The 17,572-nt window shown below is 45.2% G+C and overlaps 1 protein-coding gene across 1 annotated transcript in view; it reads right to left on the reverse strand.

Moving 5' to 3' along the window:
- Positions 1 to 17,572, reverse strand: part of LOC145355579 (cilia- and flagella-associated protein 54-like) — a 306,344-nt gene that overhangs the window by 13,499 nt on the left and 275,273 nt on the right. Inside the window, exons 54-55 of the mRNA XM_080207830.1 lie at positions 13,234 to 13,404; positions 5,501 to 5,607 (exon numbers count right to left, since the gene is read on the reverse strand). Coding sequence (XP_080063956.1) covers positions 5,501 to 5,607; positions 13,234 to 13,404 — 278 coding nt within the window. The remainder of the gene's footprint in view (positions 1 to 5,500; positions 5,608 to 13,233; positions 13,405 to 17,572) is intronic.

Genomic DNA, 17,572 nt, shown 5'->3' on the forward strand with positions numbered 1-17,572 from the left:
CTCCCACTGGCCACTTCAGTTGGCCACTGAAAAATGGACAAATCTCTTTTTTAGAGTTTTTAGACTTTAGAAGGCTGAGGGGGGATCTTATAAAGACATACAAGATAATGAAGGGGATGGATAGGGTAGAGGTAGAGAGATTCTTCCCGCTTAGAAGGGATAACAGGACTAGAGGGCACAGCCTCAAGATAAGGGGGGGCAGTTTAGATCAGAGTTGAGGAGGAACTTCTTCACTCAAAGGGTGGTGAATCTCTGGAATTCTCTGCCTGTTGAAGTGGTGGAGGCTACCTTGCTGAATATATTTAAGTCACGGGTAGATAGGTTTCTGATGGACAAGGGAATTAAGGGTTATGGGGAGAAAGCAGGAAAGTGGAACTGATCCACTTCAGATCAGCCATGATCTTATTGAATGGCGGAGCAGGCTCGAGGGGCGAGATGGCCTACTCCTGCTCCTATTTCTTATGTTCTTATGTTCTTGGGCTGGATGAGTTGCATCCTAGGTTGCTGTAGGAGGCAAGGCAGGAAATTGCAGCGGCTCTGACACAAATATTTAATTCCTCTCTGGCCACAGGGGAAGTACAGCAAGAAATCTCACAACACCAGGTTAAAGTCCAACAGGTTTAGTTGGACAGCCACAAGCTTTTGGAGCGCTGGGTCTTCATCAGGTGAGTGTCACAGGGGAAGCACCAGAGGACTGGAGGACAGCTTATTTGATTTGATTTATTATTGTCACATGTATTAACATACAGTGAAAAGTATTGTTTCTTGCACGCTATACAGATAAAGCATACTGTTCATAGGGAAGGAAAGGAGAGAGTGCAGAATGCAGTGTTACAGTCATAGCGAGGGTGTAGAGAAAGATCAACTTAATGTGAGGTAGGTCCATTCAAAAGTCTGACGGCAGCAGGAAAGAAGCTGTTCTTGAGTTGGTTGATACATGACTTCAGACTTTCGTATCTTTTTCCCAAAGGAAGAAGGTGGAAGAGAGAATGTCCGGGGCGCGTGGGGTCCTTAATTGTGCTGGCTGCTTTGCTGAGGCAGCGGGAAGTGTAGACAGAATCAATGGATGGGAGGTTGGTTTGCATGATGGATTGGGCTACATTTTTGATCTTTTGTAGTTCCTTGCAGTCTTGGGCAGAGCAGGAGCCCATATCACACTGTGATACAAACAGAAAGAATGTTTTCTCTGGTGCATCTGTAAAAGTTGATGAAAGTGGTAGCTGACGTGCCAAATCTCCTTAAGTAGAGGTGTTGGTGGGCTTTCTTAACTTTAGTGTCAGCATGGGGGGACCAGGACAGGTTGTTGGTGATCTGGACACCTAAAAACTTGAGGCTCCCGACCCTTTCTACTTCATCCCCATTGATGTAGACAGGGGCATGTTCTCCTTTACGCTTTCTGAAGTCAACAACAATCTCCTTTTGTTGACATCAAGGGAGAGATTATTGTTGCTGCACCAGCTCACCAAGTTCTCTATCTCATTCTGTACTCTGTCTCGTCATTGAGAACCAACCCACTACTGTGGTGTCGTCAGCAAACTTCATAATCGAATTAGAGGGGAATTTGGCTGCACAGTCATAGGTGTATGATTCTCGTTTTGGGTGTTGTAATCAGCGAGTTTGCAAGAGGTCTGGGGTTCAAAAGAGGGTGGCTGGCACACTGGCAAAGTGGTTAGCACAGTGCCAGAGACTCAGTTCAATTCTGGCCTTGGGTGACTGTCTGTGTGGAGCTTGCATAGTTCTCCCCGTGTTTGTTTGGATTTCCTCAGGATGCCCTGGTTTCCTTCCAAAGTGTGAAAGATGTGCTGGTTTAGATGCCCAAAGACGTGCAAGTTGGCCATGGGGATAGGGTCAAAGATTGGTGGTCCTGAGTAAGATGCTCTTTTGGAGAGTCGACGCAGCCTTGAAGGGCTGAATGGCCTGCTTTTGCACTGTAAAACTTCTATGATTTCAAGAGCCCAGGAAGAGGGAAGAAACGCTTGGGGTTTCTGGTATTTGGAGGTCAGGTAGTGAGGAAGGAAGGGATATAAATATAGTGAGCAGGCTGTTGAGTTAGGCACAAACCCATCTAGCATATTATGGGGGTCAACTTAGAGGTGATGAGTTTGTCATCAGACATTATATTTCTGCTCCTGATAAAAACATGTCTTGCCAGGAAGCTGGAAAATCCAGCCCATGGTGTCAAAGAACAAAGAACAAAGAACAACACAGCACAGGAAACAGGCCCTTCGGCCCAACGAGCCTGTGTCACCATTTCAACATTGTGAGTCCCCTCTTCCACCCATGACCCTTGTCTGCGCTTATGGCACTCCACATTGGAAACCAGATTGAGGGAAGACTAACTTAGGGACAATTTTTTACACCAATCAGCCTAATAGCACATCTTTGGGGTGTGGGAAGAAACCGGAGCCCCTGGAGAAAACCCACGCAAGCACAGGGAGAATGCGCAAACTCCCACAGACACTGCCCCAAATCCATGTATCTGCACAGCAATCAGTGATAGTCACTGAGCTGTCGTGTCAACGGCAGAGCTGATGCTTTGATGTCCATGAAGTAGACGGCCTATTCTTTACAATTCTTTTGTGGTCGACAAATGAAGAAGATCACGTCCTTAGTGGACCTGCGAACACAGAAACTGCACTGTGCCTCTGGATACTGCAGTCTGCAAATAGGTGCAGTCTTTGAAGTATTCCCCTACAAAGGCCTTCCCAGCGAGCTGCTATCTTTGTTCTTCCATACTGTGATGCTGATGGATTCCTTACTTCACGTGGTAAATTGGATGAGCAAATTTGCTGATGATACACAGATTGGAGGTGTAGTGGACAGTGAGGAAGGTTTTCAAAGCTTGCAGAGGGATTTGGACCAACTAGAAAAATGGGCTGAAAAATGGCAGATGGAGTTTAATGCAGACAAGTGTGAGGTATTGCACTTTGGAAGGACAAACCAAGGTAGAACATACAAGGTAAATGGTAGGACACTGAAGAGTGTGGTAGAACAGAGGGATCCGGCAATATAGATATATGATTCCCTAAAAGTGTGTCACAGGTGGATAGGGTCGTAAAGAGTGCTTTTGGTACATTGACCTTTATAAATCAAAGTATTGAGTATAAGAGTTGGAATGTTATAGTGAGGTTGTATAAGACATTGGTGAGGCCGAATTTAGAGTATTGTGTGCAGTTTTGTTCACCTAATTACAGGAAGGATATTAATAAAGTTGAAAGAATAGGAAGGTTTACAAGGATGTTGCCGGGACTTGAGAAACTAAGCTACAGAGAAAGGTTGAATAGGTTAGGACTTTATTCCCTGGAGCATCAGAGGATGAGGGGAGATTTGATGGAGGTGTATAAAATTATGATGGGTATGATAGAGTGAATGTTAGCAGGCTTTTTCCACTGAGGCTAGGGGAGAAAAAGACTAGAGGACATGGGTTAAGGGTGAAGGAGGAAAAGTTTAAAGGGAATATTAGGGGGGGCTTCTTCACGCAGAGAGTGGTGGGAGTGTGGAATGAGCTGCCGGATAAAGTGGTAAATGTGGGGTCACTTTTAACATTTAAGAAAAACTTGGACGGGTTCATGGATGAGAGGGGTGTGGAGGGATATGGTCCAAGTGCAGGTCAGTGGGACTAGGCAGAAAAATGATTTGGCACAGACAAGAAGGGCCAAAGGGCCTGTTTTGTACTGTAATGTTTGATGGCTCTATCCCTGTAACACAGTACCAATCCGCCTGACTTACACACCTCTGGACATAAGGGGCAATTTAGCATGGCCAATCCACCTGACCTGCACATCTTTGGACTGTGGAAGGAAACCAGAGCACCCGGAGGAAACCCATGCAGACAAGGGGAGAATGTTCAAACTCCACACAGACAGTGATCCAAGACCATAATTGAACCCGAGTCCCTGGTGCTGTGAGGCAGCAGTGCTGTCCATTGGACTGAATTGTCTGTTTCTGTGCCGTATGTTCTATGTAATCCTTGTAAACTATTGCTGCTCAGCAGTTTAATTTGCTCATGATTACATACTTTATTCTTTTCCTTTTCTAACATATGAGATACATTTTGTGCATGGCAAGCTTCTTTACGGAGGAGGCCCTGCACATCATTCAAGATACAATAAGGGAATGGTACAGAGTCCCCCGCAGAATATATCAATCTAGTAAATAAGAAAGTTGATTTCAAAATTACTGCAGCTTTACAGACAATTAAAATATGTAAAAGACAGATTGTTAGCAGGTGTAATTAATAAATTGTGTAGCATAATTATTACTCTTAAGTTTCTTAAAATTATGATATATATCTCAAATTGCACTGAGTGTATTTCACATTGGTAATTATGAGCAAAATAACACCTAGTTAATGAATGCTGCATTTCTAAAGATTATTCTTCTGTTCTGACATTCTTGGTAAGATCAAATTCACTTTTTCAGTAGAGTCAGAATCATAGAGATTTACAGCATGGAAACAGACCCTTCGGCTCAACTTGTCCATGCCACCTTTTTTTTAAACCCCTAAGCTAGTCCCAATTGCCTGCATTTGGCCCATATCCCTCTATACCCATCGTACCCATTTAACTGTCTAAACACTTCTTAAAATTGTACCCGCCTCTACTATTACCTCTGGCAGCTTGTTTCAGACACTCACCACCCTCTGTGTGAAAACATTGTTCCTCTGGACACTTCTGTATCTCTCCTCTCTCACCTTAAACCTAGTTTTAGACTTCCCTACCTTTGGGAAGAGGCATTGACTATCTAGCTGATCTATGCCCCCCTTTATTTTATAGACCTCTACAAGATCATCTCTCAGCCTTCTATGTTCCAGAGAAAAAATTCCCAGTCTATCCAGCCTCTCCTTATAACTCAAAACCATCAAGTCCCGGTAGCATCCTAGTAAATCTCTTCTGCACTCTTTCTAGTTTAATAATATCCTTTCTATAATAGGATGACCAGAACTGCACACAGTATTCCAAGTGAGGCCTTACCAATGTCTTGTACAACTTTAACAAGACGTTCCAACTCCTGTATTCAATGTTCTGACCGATGAAACCAAGCATGCTGAATGCCTTCTTCACCACTCTGTCCACCTGTGAGTCCAGTTTCAAGGAGTCATGAACATGTACCCCTAGATCTCTTTGTTCTGTAACTCTCCCCAGTGCCCTACCATTAACTGAGCAAGTCCTGCCCTGGTTCAATCTACCAAAATGCATATTTATCTAAATTAAACTCCTTCTGCCTTTCGTCAGCCCATTGGCCCAATTGATCAAGATCCCATTGCATTCCTAGAAAACCTTCTTTCCTGTCCTCTACGCCACCAATCTTGGAGTCATCTGCAAACTTACTAACCATGCCTCCCATACTCTCATCCAAATCATTAATATAAAATGTAAAGACAAAGTTTCAGTCGACAATTTCTTTAAGATGTCCTCTTTCGTGAACTCCGTCCTTGATAAGAATCCCTCCATGTTTGGCTTTTGGATAATAGATATTTACAAAAGTATATTGTTCATACCGTTTTAAATGAATCCATTTATATCCACAGGAAGCATTAGCTAATGTGCTTGTCTTGAGGCTGATCAGTGTAACAGGCTTCACATTGTAGGCAAACAGCAGTAAGATCTGAAAAAAAACCTCTAATTTTTTTGTTGTCGTCATTCACAGATCTTTAAATATAATAAACACCCTTGTTAAATCAGCTGCAAACACCATCCTCTTACCAGCCACAAACAGTCAGTGTGGTTTTGTTTTTGCTTACCATGGTACCTCTAAGCAAGGAAATTTTGTTAGAAAATAAAGTTTTTGGTCATTTATATTTGTATTGTGTGTTTTGAGCGTAAGCTATAACTTTAAGTTTAAGGCTAATTCATATTTTTGCAGTTGTGTGTTAAGAAAACTTGTTTTAGTTCCACTTTAAAAGATGCCTGCATTTTGATGAGGTTTATATGATTCTCAAGTAGGGGAAAACTATGTTGTTGCCTAGCAACCAGGGGTCCACAGATGAACAAAAACAGTTTTTAGTTCAATTGGAACAAGGTGACCCAGAACGAAAGATCATTTCACAGAAACTGCCAGACAGGCAGCAATTGCAAAAAAGACAGAAAGTAAGTCCCAAACTAAAGACCGGTAAAGTCCCAGCATCAGGGGGAGTAACAGGAAGATGTTCCAAGAAGACCTTTTAGTCAAAAGTAAAGAATAGGCATGTGGAGAAAGTTCCTGTAAAGTGAGATTAAGAGTGAGGAGCAGAGGGTCCAAATTAAAAGATAAGGCATGGAAGGGCAAGCTTGAATGCAGACCCAGAGTCAGAGGAAAACTGGAAGGAGAGGGTTAAACCCTCTCCTGGTGGATCCTTGGTGAAGACATCAAGAGAAAGCATCAGTAGGGAGAAAATTCCAAGGCATGTTCTTTGAGAGGGAAAATTGAAAACTCTCATGTGAAAGATAAAGCTCCAGTGTGAGACTTCTCAGGGGATTTGATGAAAAATCTATTGAAGCTGTTTGGGTGGCCTCTGTCATTTGGTTTTGGAGTGTTGTGATGAGTAATGTTTTTATTTTAATATTTTTCAAAGTCTATTGTGTCATTCTGTGAAGCAGGTTTGCGGGGTTGTATTTGTTTACAAAGCTAATTTAATTAAACTGAAGATAGATTGCGAGGTGTAGGACATCAGAGCAGTATAAAGGCATGTGGAGACATTTCCATGAGGTGTTCCCCAGAACGTGACTGCTTCATAACTAGGAGCCGTCGAGGTGTATGTGTCTCTGAGCTGGCAGAAGGTACAGGTGAATGCATTGATGGGACTCTTTTGAATAGACCCTCAGCTTCCTTGTCTGAAGTGGCCTGGGGCTGGGATTCATATAGGGTCTCGATGTGTATCTGGGCCTGCCGGTGTCTGACAGGGAGAAGAGGTTTAGTTCCAGAACAGACTGAATACAGCACTGAAAGTAATTCACTGAGAATGTCAGGATAGAATTAAATCACAGAGGGCTTTTTCATACAGACTTGCTGAGTGAGGCCAATCTCGCCTTTCCCACAGGAGTACTCCCTATCCTCCCTTGCCAATTCAGTGGCATCCTCTTTGAATTTCATGAGGTCCACAATATCAGCCCTCCCACCTTCAGTCTGGAATCTGTTCTTCATGTTGTGCGCAAACTTGGCCTGGATGAAGACAATTCGGATTGGCGGATGGTGACTAGTGGAGTGCCCCAAGGTTCGGTGCTGGGGCCTCAGCTTTTTACCATTTATATAGATGATCTGGAGGAGGGAACCGAGTGTAGAGTGTCGGAATTTGCTGATGACACCAAGATTGGGGGAACGGCAAATTGTGTGGAGGGTGTGGAGAGTCTGCAGAAGGATCTAGATAGGCTGGGCGAATGGGCCAGAAAATGGCAAATGGAATTTAATGTTGGCAAGTGTGAGGTGGTCCACTTTGGTAGGAAGAATGGTAGGAAGGACTATTACTTATGGGACGAAAAACTGCAGCAGGCGACGGTGCAGAGGGACCTCGGGGTCCTTGTGCATGAGTCGCAAAAACCCAGCTTGCAGGTGGTCAGGAAGGCGAATGGGATGCTGGCCTTCATAGCGAGGGGGATTGAATATAAAAGTAGGGAGGTCTTGCTGCAGCTGTATAGGGCATTGGTGAGGCCGCAGCTGGAGTACTGTGTGCAGTTTTGGGCGCCGCACCTGCGCAAAGATATTTTGGCCTTGGAGGGAGTGCAGAGGAGGTTTACTAGGCTGATACCGGAGTTGAGGGGGTTGAGCTATGAGGAGAGGCTGAATAAACTGGGCTTGTACTTGTTAGAGTTTAGAAGAATGAGGGGAGATCTCATTGAGACGTATAAGATGATGAATGGGATGGATAGGATAGAGGTGGACAGACTCTTCCCGCTCAAAAAAGACAGTAGGACTAGGGGGCACAGCCTCAAGATAAAAGGGGGGCGGTTTAGAATGGAGTTGAGGAGGAACTTCTTCACTCAAAGGGTGGTGAATCTCTGGAATTCTCTGCCCGTTGAAGTGGTGGAGGCTGCCTCGCTAAATATTTTTAAGACACGGGTTGATGGGTTTTTGATAAGCGAGGGGATTAAGGGTTATGGGGAGAGGGCGGGAAAGTGGAACTGAGCAGCGACAGATCAGCCATGATCTTATTGAATGGCGGGGCAGGCTCGAAGGGCTGGATGGCCTACTCCTGCTCCTATTTCTTATGTTCTTATGTTCTTATGAATGTGATGAGAAGAGAAGATTGGGAAGCCTACAAGCCTGCTCTGTATACTGTGCCCTCCCCAGTAAGGGTTGAGGATGGAGCCTGTGCAGTATATTAGACGAGACATGGGTGATGCTAAAGTGCCCATGAGACAATCAGTGCTAATGTGTCTCTGCTAATATTGTGTGGGATCCCTGAGCAGTGTCACTATACAGTGTGAGATTGGAGTGAGAAGAAGGTAGAATTACCCTAGCAGAGAGACTGAGATTATTCATCCTCCTTCTACACTGGGATGTTTCCAAGGTGGTCGCCCAATGTGCCGATTGCCCTTATATTGGCATCCCAAGCCCAAGGTGAGGTTGTTGTGTTTCCTGGAGATATCCCTGGGCTGAAGGATTCCCACATTGTTGATGAGCATCTCCATGAAGTCACTGCTGAACCTTGGAGCAGCTCTACTCTTTGACAAAGCCATTTACAGATGTATTCTTTCACAGCTGGGCTGGTGAGTGAGGCGGTATTTAAAAATGGTGTCCGGACCTTTGGGCTCATTAGCTGGTGACAAGGCAGGTGAATTAGTTCACGTGATTCGGAGAGAAACTCGCCAATGCATAATTAATAAACGACTGAAAGTGAAATTGGATGCAAATTCCCACCGTGCTTCCCCTCAGGATAAACAATGTGAAATCTGCTTGCCAACACACTTAGTGTCAGAAATGGAAAATTCCACTCCTTGTTTCAGATCGGTGCTGGGTCTCTTGCTGGTTGGAGTATACATTCATGATCTAGACATGTAAGCAGGAGGTACGATAAGCAAGTTCGCAGATGACATGAAAATTGTTGGTATAGTAAATAGCGAAGAGGAAAGTCTTTGATTATAGGATGATAATAGACAGGTTAGTTAGATGGCAGAACAGTGGTAAATGGCATCTAACCCTAAAAACTGAGATAATGCATTTAGGGAAGACTACCAAGGCAGGAAAATACACAATAAAATGTCAGATGCGAGGAAGTACAGAGGACCACAGTGACCTTGCTATGCATATCCATAGATCTCTGAAGGCAGCAAGACAGGTAGATAAGATGGTTAAGAAGGCAGATGGGATACTTGCCTTTATTGACTGAGACATAGAATACAAGGTTGTGATGGAGCTGTCTAAAACACTGGTTCGGCCACAGCAAGAATGCTGTGTGCAGTTCTGGTCGCCACACTGTAGAAAGGATGTGATTGCACTCGAGAAGGTGCAGAGGAGATTCACCAGAATATTACCTGGGCCGGGGTGTTTCAGCTTGGCCAAGAGACTGATTAGGCTGAGGCTGTTTTCCTTGGAGCAGAGAAGGCTGAAGGGGAACCTGATTGACATGTATAAAATTATGAGGGACATTGGGTAGGTAGATAGGAAGGAACTTTTCCCCTTGATAGAGGGGTCAATAACCTGAGGGCACAGATTTAACAAAGAACAGTACAACATAGGAACAGACCCATCGGCCCTCCAAGCCTACTCCAATCATGATGCCTGCCTAAACTAAAACTGTAGGCACTTATGAAGTCCATATCCTTCCATTCCCATTCTATTCATGTATTCATCTAATGCCCCTTAAATGTTGCTATCATACTCATTCCCACCATCTCCCAGGCAGCGCATTCCAGACATTCAGCACCTTCTGTCTAATAAAAAACTTGCCTTGCACATCTCCTCTAAACTTTTCCCCAGTCATCTTAAACCTATGTCCCCTAGTACTTGACCTTTCTACCCTAGGAAAGAGCATCTGACTATCCACTCTGTCCATGCCCCTCATAAAATCTCTATCAGGTCACCCTCAACCTTTGTCTTTCCAGTGAAAACAAAGCGAGTGATCCAATCTCTCCTCATAGCTAATACCCCCCAGACCCAAGCAACATCCAGCTTCTATATCCTCTCCAAAACGGCCACATCCTTCTGCTTGTGTGGCGACCAGAATTGTACACAATATTCCAAATGAGGCCTAACTAAGGTTCTGTATAGCTGCAGCATGACCCACCAATTTTTATACTCAATGTCCTGATCAATGAAGGCAAGCACATCTTATATTTTCTTGACTAATTTATCCACCTGCGTTGCCACTTTCAGTGATCAGTGGACATGTACACCCAGATCCCTCTGCCTGTCAATACTGATAAGGGTTCTATCATTTACTGTATAATTCCTACACACATTGCACCTTCCAAAATGCATTATCTCACATTTGTTCGGATTAAACTCCATCTGCCATTTCTCCGCTCAAGTCTCCAACTGGTCTATATCTTGCTGTATCCTCTGACAATCCTCTTTACTATCTGCAACTCCACCAGTTTTTGTGTCTTCTGCAAACTTACTAATCAGTCCAGCTACATTTTCCTCCAAATCATTTACATAAACTACAAACAACAAAGGCCCCAGAACTGATCCCTATGGAACACCGCTAGTCACAGCCTTCCATTCAGAAAAGCACCCCTCTACTGCTATCCTCTGTCTTCTGTGGCCAAGCCAGTTCTTTATCCATTTTGCCAGCTCTCCTTTGATTCTGTGTGACTTCACCTTTTGTAGCAGTCTACTATGAGGTATCCTGTCAAAGGATTTACTGAAGTCCATGTATACAGCAACCACTGCCTTTCCCTCATCTATCATCTTCGTCACTTCCTCAAAAAACTTGATCAAGTTAGTGAGGCATGACCTCCCCTTCACAAAACCATGCTGTCTATCACTAATTAACCCATTCGTTTCCAAATGTGAGTCCAATCTGTCCCGACAAATCTTTTCCAACAATTTCCCTCCCACTGCCATAAGGCTCACCAGCCTATAATTTCCTGGATTATCCCTGCTGCCCCTCTTAAACAATGGAACCGCATTGGCTATCCTCCAGTCCTCTGGAACTTCACTTGTAGCCAACGAGGATACAAAGATTTCTGTCAAAGCCCCAGCAATTTCTACCCTTGCTCCCTCAGTATTCTGGGATAGATCCCTGGGGACCTATCTACGTTAATGCTTTTTAAGATGCCTAACACCTCCTCCTTCTTGATAGCAACATGATCCAAAATATCTGAACACCCTAGCCTTGGCTCCTCATCCATCAAGCCCTTCTCTTTGCTGAATACTGAGGCAAAGTATTCATTTAGTATCTTACCCATTTCCTCTGGTTCCATGCATAGATTCCCTCACTATCCATGAGTGGACCAACCGTCTCCCTGGCTTCCCTCTTGCTCTTTACATACGTATAAAATGCCTTAGGGTTTTCTTAATCCTGTTTGCCAAGGACTTTTCATGATCCCTTTTAGTCCTCCTAACTCTTTCCTTAAGTTCCTCCCTTAAGTTAAGGGGCAGGAGGTTTGTAGGAGATGGTAAGGAAAATCTGTTCACCCAGAGGGTGTGGGAATCTGGAACTCTGCTTGAAAGGTTGGTAGGCGCAGAAACCCTCACAACATTTAAGAAGAGTTTAGATGAGCAATAAGAACACCATAACAGACATGACTTCAGACCAAGTGCTGGAAAATGGAATTAGAATAGATAGTTACTTGATGGCCTTGATGACAGATGGGCTGAAGGGCCTTTTTCTGTGATGTACGACTGTGTGGATAGAATCCTATCAAAAAAAATGGCAAACTGTCAGGACCTGACTGAAGATTAGTATGTTTCTCTCCAAAGAAACAGGCAGGCTTTCTCTCAGAATAAACAGGGGGGAATGTGTCTCATGCCATCATTTTGAGGATCTGGGCCTGAAGGTGCCAGCAAAACCAATGCCAAGGATGCCCTGATCAGAACAAGAAAATAGCCTGCCTCACATCTAACCACAGGGATATCGTTGCCCCCGCCCCCCCCCCCCCCCCACCCCCCACCCCCCAAACAGTCATCGTCAGCACCTCCATCTTACTCCCTCACCCTCAATCATCGCTGACAATTTCTCCCCCTTCAGTGCACACTCTTCCCTGCCAACCTCCCCCAACCCCCCCTAACCACCGTAACCCTCTCCACATGAAGCTGCCACGAGGGTCTGCCCCCAACACTGCCCCTGGCACAGATTGGCATTGCCAAGTTGGCACATGTCATTCACCTCGGTGAAGTTTGAAAATATGGCGAAGGGCCTAACAATGAAATGAAAATGTATTCAAATGCATTAACATGAGGTTCTCGCTTTGTGCTTGGAGTTGAGGGGATTGAGCTATGAGGAGAGGCTGAATAAACTAGGCTTGTACTCGTTAGAGTTTAGAAGAATGAGGGGAGATCTCATTGAGACGTATAAGATGATGAATGGGATGGATAGGATAGAGGTGGAGAGACTCTTCCCGCTCAAAAAAGACAGTAGGACTAGGGGGCACAGCCTCAAGATAAAGGGGGGGGGGCGGTTTAGAACGGAGTTGAGGAGGAATTTCTTCACTCAAAGGGCGGTGAATCTCTGGAATTCTCTGCCCGTTGAAGTGGTGGAGGCTGCCTCGCTAAATATTTTTAAGACGCGGGTTGATGGGTTTTTGATAGGCAAGGGGATTAAGGGTTATGGGGAGAGGGCGGGAAAGTGGAACTGAGCCACGACAGATCAGCCATGATCTTATTGAATGGCGGGGCAGGCTCGAAGGGCTAGATGGCCTACTCCTGCTCCTATTTCTTATGTTCTTATGTTCTTATGTGTCAATTTAAACCTCACCATGTCAGTCACGGGTGGGGAAAATCATGGAACATGATCTCTCCGAGAAACACAATTCTCTCCAGATTTTCAGCCTGTGACACTGTTCTCCCTGACCATGCCTTCAGGCTGAAAATCACCTCCATTGACAAATGATCCTTCATCAGAACTAGAAAAAGTTAAACTTGCAACAAACGTCGAGAAGGGATATGTGGGACAAGGGAAAAGGAAGGTCTATGATAAGGTGAAAGGCAGGGGAGATGAACGTTAGAGTTTGTTCTCCAGAGCCAATGGGGCAAGAAACAAGGGATGCGTCTAAAGGACGGTGTAGCTAAATAAGTAAATATACACAATAATTTCACAGATACTTCCTGAGTCCTAGTTCACTATCTGTATGCTGTTTTACACTTAATTATTACCTTCTGAGTTTCACAACTTGTCGGAGATATTGCCAGAGCTGGCAGGTACCACTGGACACGTAGCTCTTTGTCTATAGAATTCACTGCCAGGCTTATCCGAGGAGTAAGTTGACCAGTGAAACTGTCCCCTGGGGTTGTTAGAAGATACTCTCCAAAGACACTTGTATAAATCTGCAAAATACAAAATCTTTACTAATTTGACATGAATTAAAGATTTAAAATTAGGGAGTGGAGTTTGCAGGGCCTTTAGCCTGTGGGATTTTCCATTCCGCTGAAGTCAATGGATTGTTGAATGGTTCTCTGTATTTTGCAGTCCCGTCCACCCAGCGACAGGATGGCAAAATTCTGCCCAAGATAAAATCCCTAAATAGGCTGAAGTTGGAGGCCTCTTAGATTTCTTTCCATTCATGGGATGTGCATATACTATAGAAACCCTACAGTGCAGATGAGACTATTCAGCCCATCGAGTCTGCACTGACTTTCTGAAAGGATAAATTCCCTAGTTCCAGCCCAAAACCACCACCTGCCACCAACTAGTCCCCCGCCCCCACCTCCAATCCCCATGACCCCAACAATTTACTGTGTCTAATCCACCCAACCTACACATCTTTGGACTGTGGGAGGAAATTGAAGCAACTGGAGGACACCCATGCAGAGACGGGGAGAACTTGCAGACTCCGCACTGACAGTGACCCAAGTCTGGAATTGAACCCAGGCCTCTGGTGCTGTGAGGCAACTGTGCTAACCACTGTACTGCAAACTGGCCAGGCCAACACTTATTGCCCATTTCTAATTGCCCTTGAGAAGTTGGTGGTGGGCTGCCTTTTTGAACTGCTGCAGCCTGTATGGTGTAGGTACACCCACAGTGCTGTACCCTGTATGGTGTAGGTACACCCACAGTGCTGTACCCTGTATGGTGTAGGTACACCCACAGTGCTGTACCCTGTATGGTGTAGGTACAGCCACAGTGCTGTACCCTGTATGGTGTAGGTACAGCCACAGTGCTGCAGCCTGTATGGTGCAGGTACACCCACAGTGCTGCAGCCTGTATGGTGTAGGTACAACTCACTCTGCGGGTGCAGCAGGTGATCAAGAAGGCAAATGGGATGCTGGCCTTTATAGCAAGGGGGATAGAATATAAAAGCAGGGAGGTCTTGCTGCAACTGTACAGGGCACTGGTGAGGCCGCAGCTGGAGTACTGTGTGCAGTTTTGGTCACCACACTTGCGGAAGGATATATTGGCCTTGGAGGGAGTGCAGAGGAGGTTTACTAGGCTGATACCAGAGATGAGGCGGTTAGCTTATGAAGAGAGATTGAATAGACTGGGTCTGTACTCGCTGGAGTTTAGAAGGCTGAGGGGGGATCTTATAGAGACGTATAAGATAATGAAGGGCATGGATAGGGTAGAGGTAGAGAGATTCTTCCCGCTTAGAAAGGATAACAGGACTAGAGGGCACAGCCTCAAGATAAGGGGAGGGCAATTTAGATTGGAGTTGAGGAGGAACTTCTTCGCTCAAAGGGTGGTGAATCTCTGGAACTGTCTGCCCATTGAAGTAGTGGAGGCTACCTCGCTGAATATATTTAAGTCACGGGTAGATAGATTTCTGATTGACAAGGGAATTAAGGGAGAAAGTGGGAAAGTGGAACTGATCCACTTCAGATCAGCCATGATCTTATTGAATGGCGGGGCAGGCTCGAAGGGCTAGATGGCCGACTCCTGCTCCTATTTCTTGTGTCCTTATGTTCTCAATGCTGCAGTGTATGGTGTAGGTACACCCACAGTGCTGCAGCCTGTATGGTTTAGGTACACTCACAATGCTGCAGCCTGTATGGTGTAGGTACAGCCACAGTGCTGCAGCCTGTATGGTGTAGGTACACCCACAGTGCTGTACCCTGTATGGTGTAGGTACACCCACAGTGCTGTACCCTGTATGGTGTAGGTACACTCACAATGCTGCTGAAAGGTGTTCCACATTTTGACCAAGAGACATAGAACATAGAACATAGAACATTACAGCGCAGAACAGGCCCTTCGGCCCACGATGTTGCGCCGACCAGTTTAAAAAAAAACAACAACAATGACCCACTAACCTAAACCAATCCCTTTTCGTCCATAAACCTGTCCACAGACCTCTTAAACGCCCCCAAACTAGGCGAATTTACAACTGCAGCAGGCAGGGCATTCCAATCCCTCACCACCCTCTGGGTAAAGAACCTACCCCTGACATCTGTCCTATAACTACCCCCCCTTAGTTTAAAGCCATGCCCCCTCGTGCTAGATTTTTCCATCAGAGGAAAAAGGCTATCACTATCCACCCTATCTAAACCTCTAATCATCTTATATGTTTCAATAAGATCCCCTCTTAGCCGCCTTCTTTCCAGCGAAAACAACCCCAAATCCCTCAGCCTCTCCTCATAGGATCTCCCCTCCATACCAGGCAACATCCTGGTAAACCTCCTCTGCACCCTCTCCAAAGCCTCCACATCCTTCCTGTAATGTGGGGACCAGAACTGCACACAATACTCCAAGTGCGGCCGCACCAGAGTTGTGTACAGTTGCAACATAACGCTACGACTCCTAAATTCAATCCCCCTACCAATAAACGCCAAGACACTGTATGCCTTCTTAACAACCTTATCTACTTGATTCCCAACTTTCAGGGATCTATGTACACATACACCTAGATCCCTCTGCTCCTCCACACTATTCAAAGTCTTCCCGTTAGCCCTATACTCAACACATCTGTTATTCCTACCAAAGTGAATTACCTCACATTTCTCTGCATTAAACTCCATCCGCCACCTCTCGGCCCAGCTCTGCAACCTGTCTAAGTCTTCCTGCAAACTATGACACCCTTCCTCACTATCTACCACACCTCCGACTTTGGTGTCATCAGCAAATTTACTGATCCACCCAACTATACCCTCATCCAGATCATTAATAAAAATCACAAACAGCGGTGGCCCCAACACAGATCCCTGAGGCACACCACTTGTAACCGAACTCCATGATGAATATTTACCGTCAACCACTACCCTCTGTCTCCTATCCGCTAGCCAATTCCTAATCCAGTTCCTTAGATCACCCCCAATCCCATACATCTGCATTTTGTGCAGAAGCCTACCATGGTGAACCTTATCAAACACCTTACTAAAATCCATATACACCACGTCAACTGCCTTACCCCCATCCACCTCTTTGGTCACTTTCTCAAAAAACTCAATAAGGTTAGTAAGGCACGACCTACCCGCCACAAAACCATGCTGACTATCTCCAATCAACTCATTACTCTCCAAATAACTATAAATCCTATCCCTAATAATTTTTTCCAAAACCTTGCCCACAACAGAAGTGAGACTCACCGGTCTATAATTCCCGGGGAAGTCTCTGTTCCCCTTCTTAAACAATGGGACAACATTTGCTAACCTCCAATCATCTGGTACTATACCAGAGGCCAACGACGACCTGAAGATCAGAGCCAGAGGCTCTGCAATCACTTCTCTTGCCTCCCAGAGAATCCTGGGGTAAATCCCATCCGGACCAGGGGACTTATCTATTTTCAGACCCTCCAGAATATCCAGCACATCCTCCTTATCAACTGTAACGCTGTCAATTCTACTCCCCTGAAACCCAGTGTCCTCCTCAGCTATATCCATGTCCCCCTGCGTGAACACCGAAGAGAAATATTGGTTCAATGCTTCACCAATCTCCTCCGGTTCCACACATAACTTCCCTCTTCCGTCTATAACTGGCCCTAACCTTGCCCTAACCAACCTTCTGTTCTTGACATACCTATAGAACGCCTTAGGATTCTCCTTAACCCTATCAGCCAAAGTCTTCTCATGTCCTCTTTTAGCCCTTCTTAGCTCGCTCTTCAACTCCCTCCTAGCCAATCTAAAGCTCTCTAGTGCACTATCCGAGTGCTCACGTCTCATCCGAACATAAGCCTCCTTTTTCTTTTTATCCAACGAATCAACTTTTTTGGTGCACCACGGTTCCCTAGCCTTACCAATTCCACCTTGCCTGACAGGGACATACCTATCACAGACTCGCAGTAGCTGCTCCTTGAAAAAACTCCACATTTCGGACGTTCCCAATCCCTGTAATCTCCTAGTCCAACCTATGTTTCCTAATTCTCTCCTAATAGCCTCATAATTACCCTTCCCCCAGCTAAAACCACTGGCCCGAGATTCATGCCTATCCCTTTCCATCACTAAGGTGAACATAACCGAATTGTGGTCACTATCACCAAAATGCACACCAACTTCCAAATCCAACACCTGATCTGGCTCACTTCCCAGCACCAAATCCAATATAGCCTCACCTCTAGTTGGCCTA

This window comes from Carcharhinus amblyrhynchos, chromosome 19, assembly GCF_965287045.1.
Source record: "Carcharhinus amblyrhynchos chromosome 19, sCarAmb.v2.hapA, whole genome shotgun sequence".
Lineage (NCBI taxonomy): Eukaryota > Metazoa > Chordata > Chondrichthyes > Carcharhiniformes > Carcharhinidae > Carcharhinus > Carcharhinus amblyrhynchos.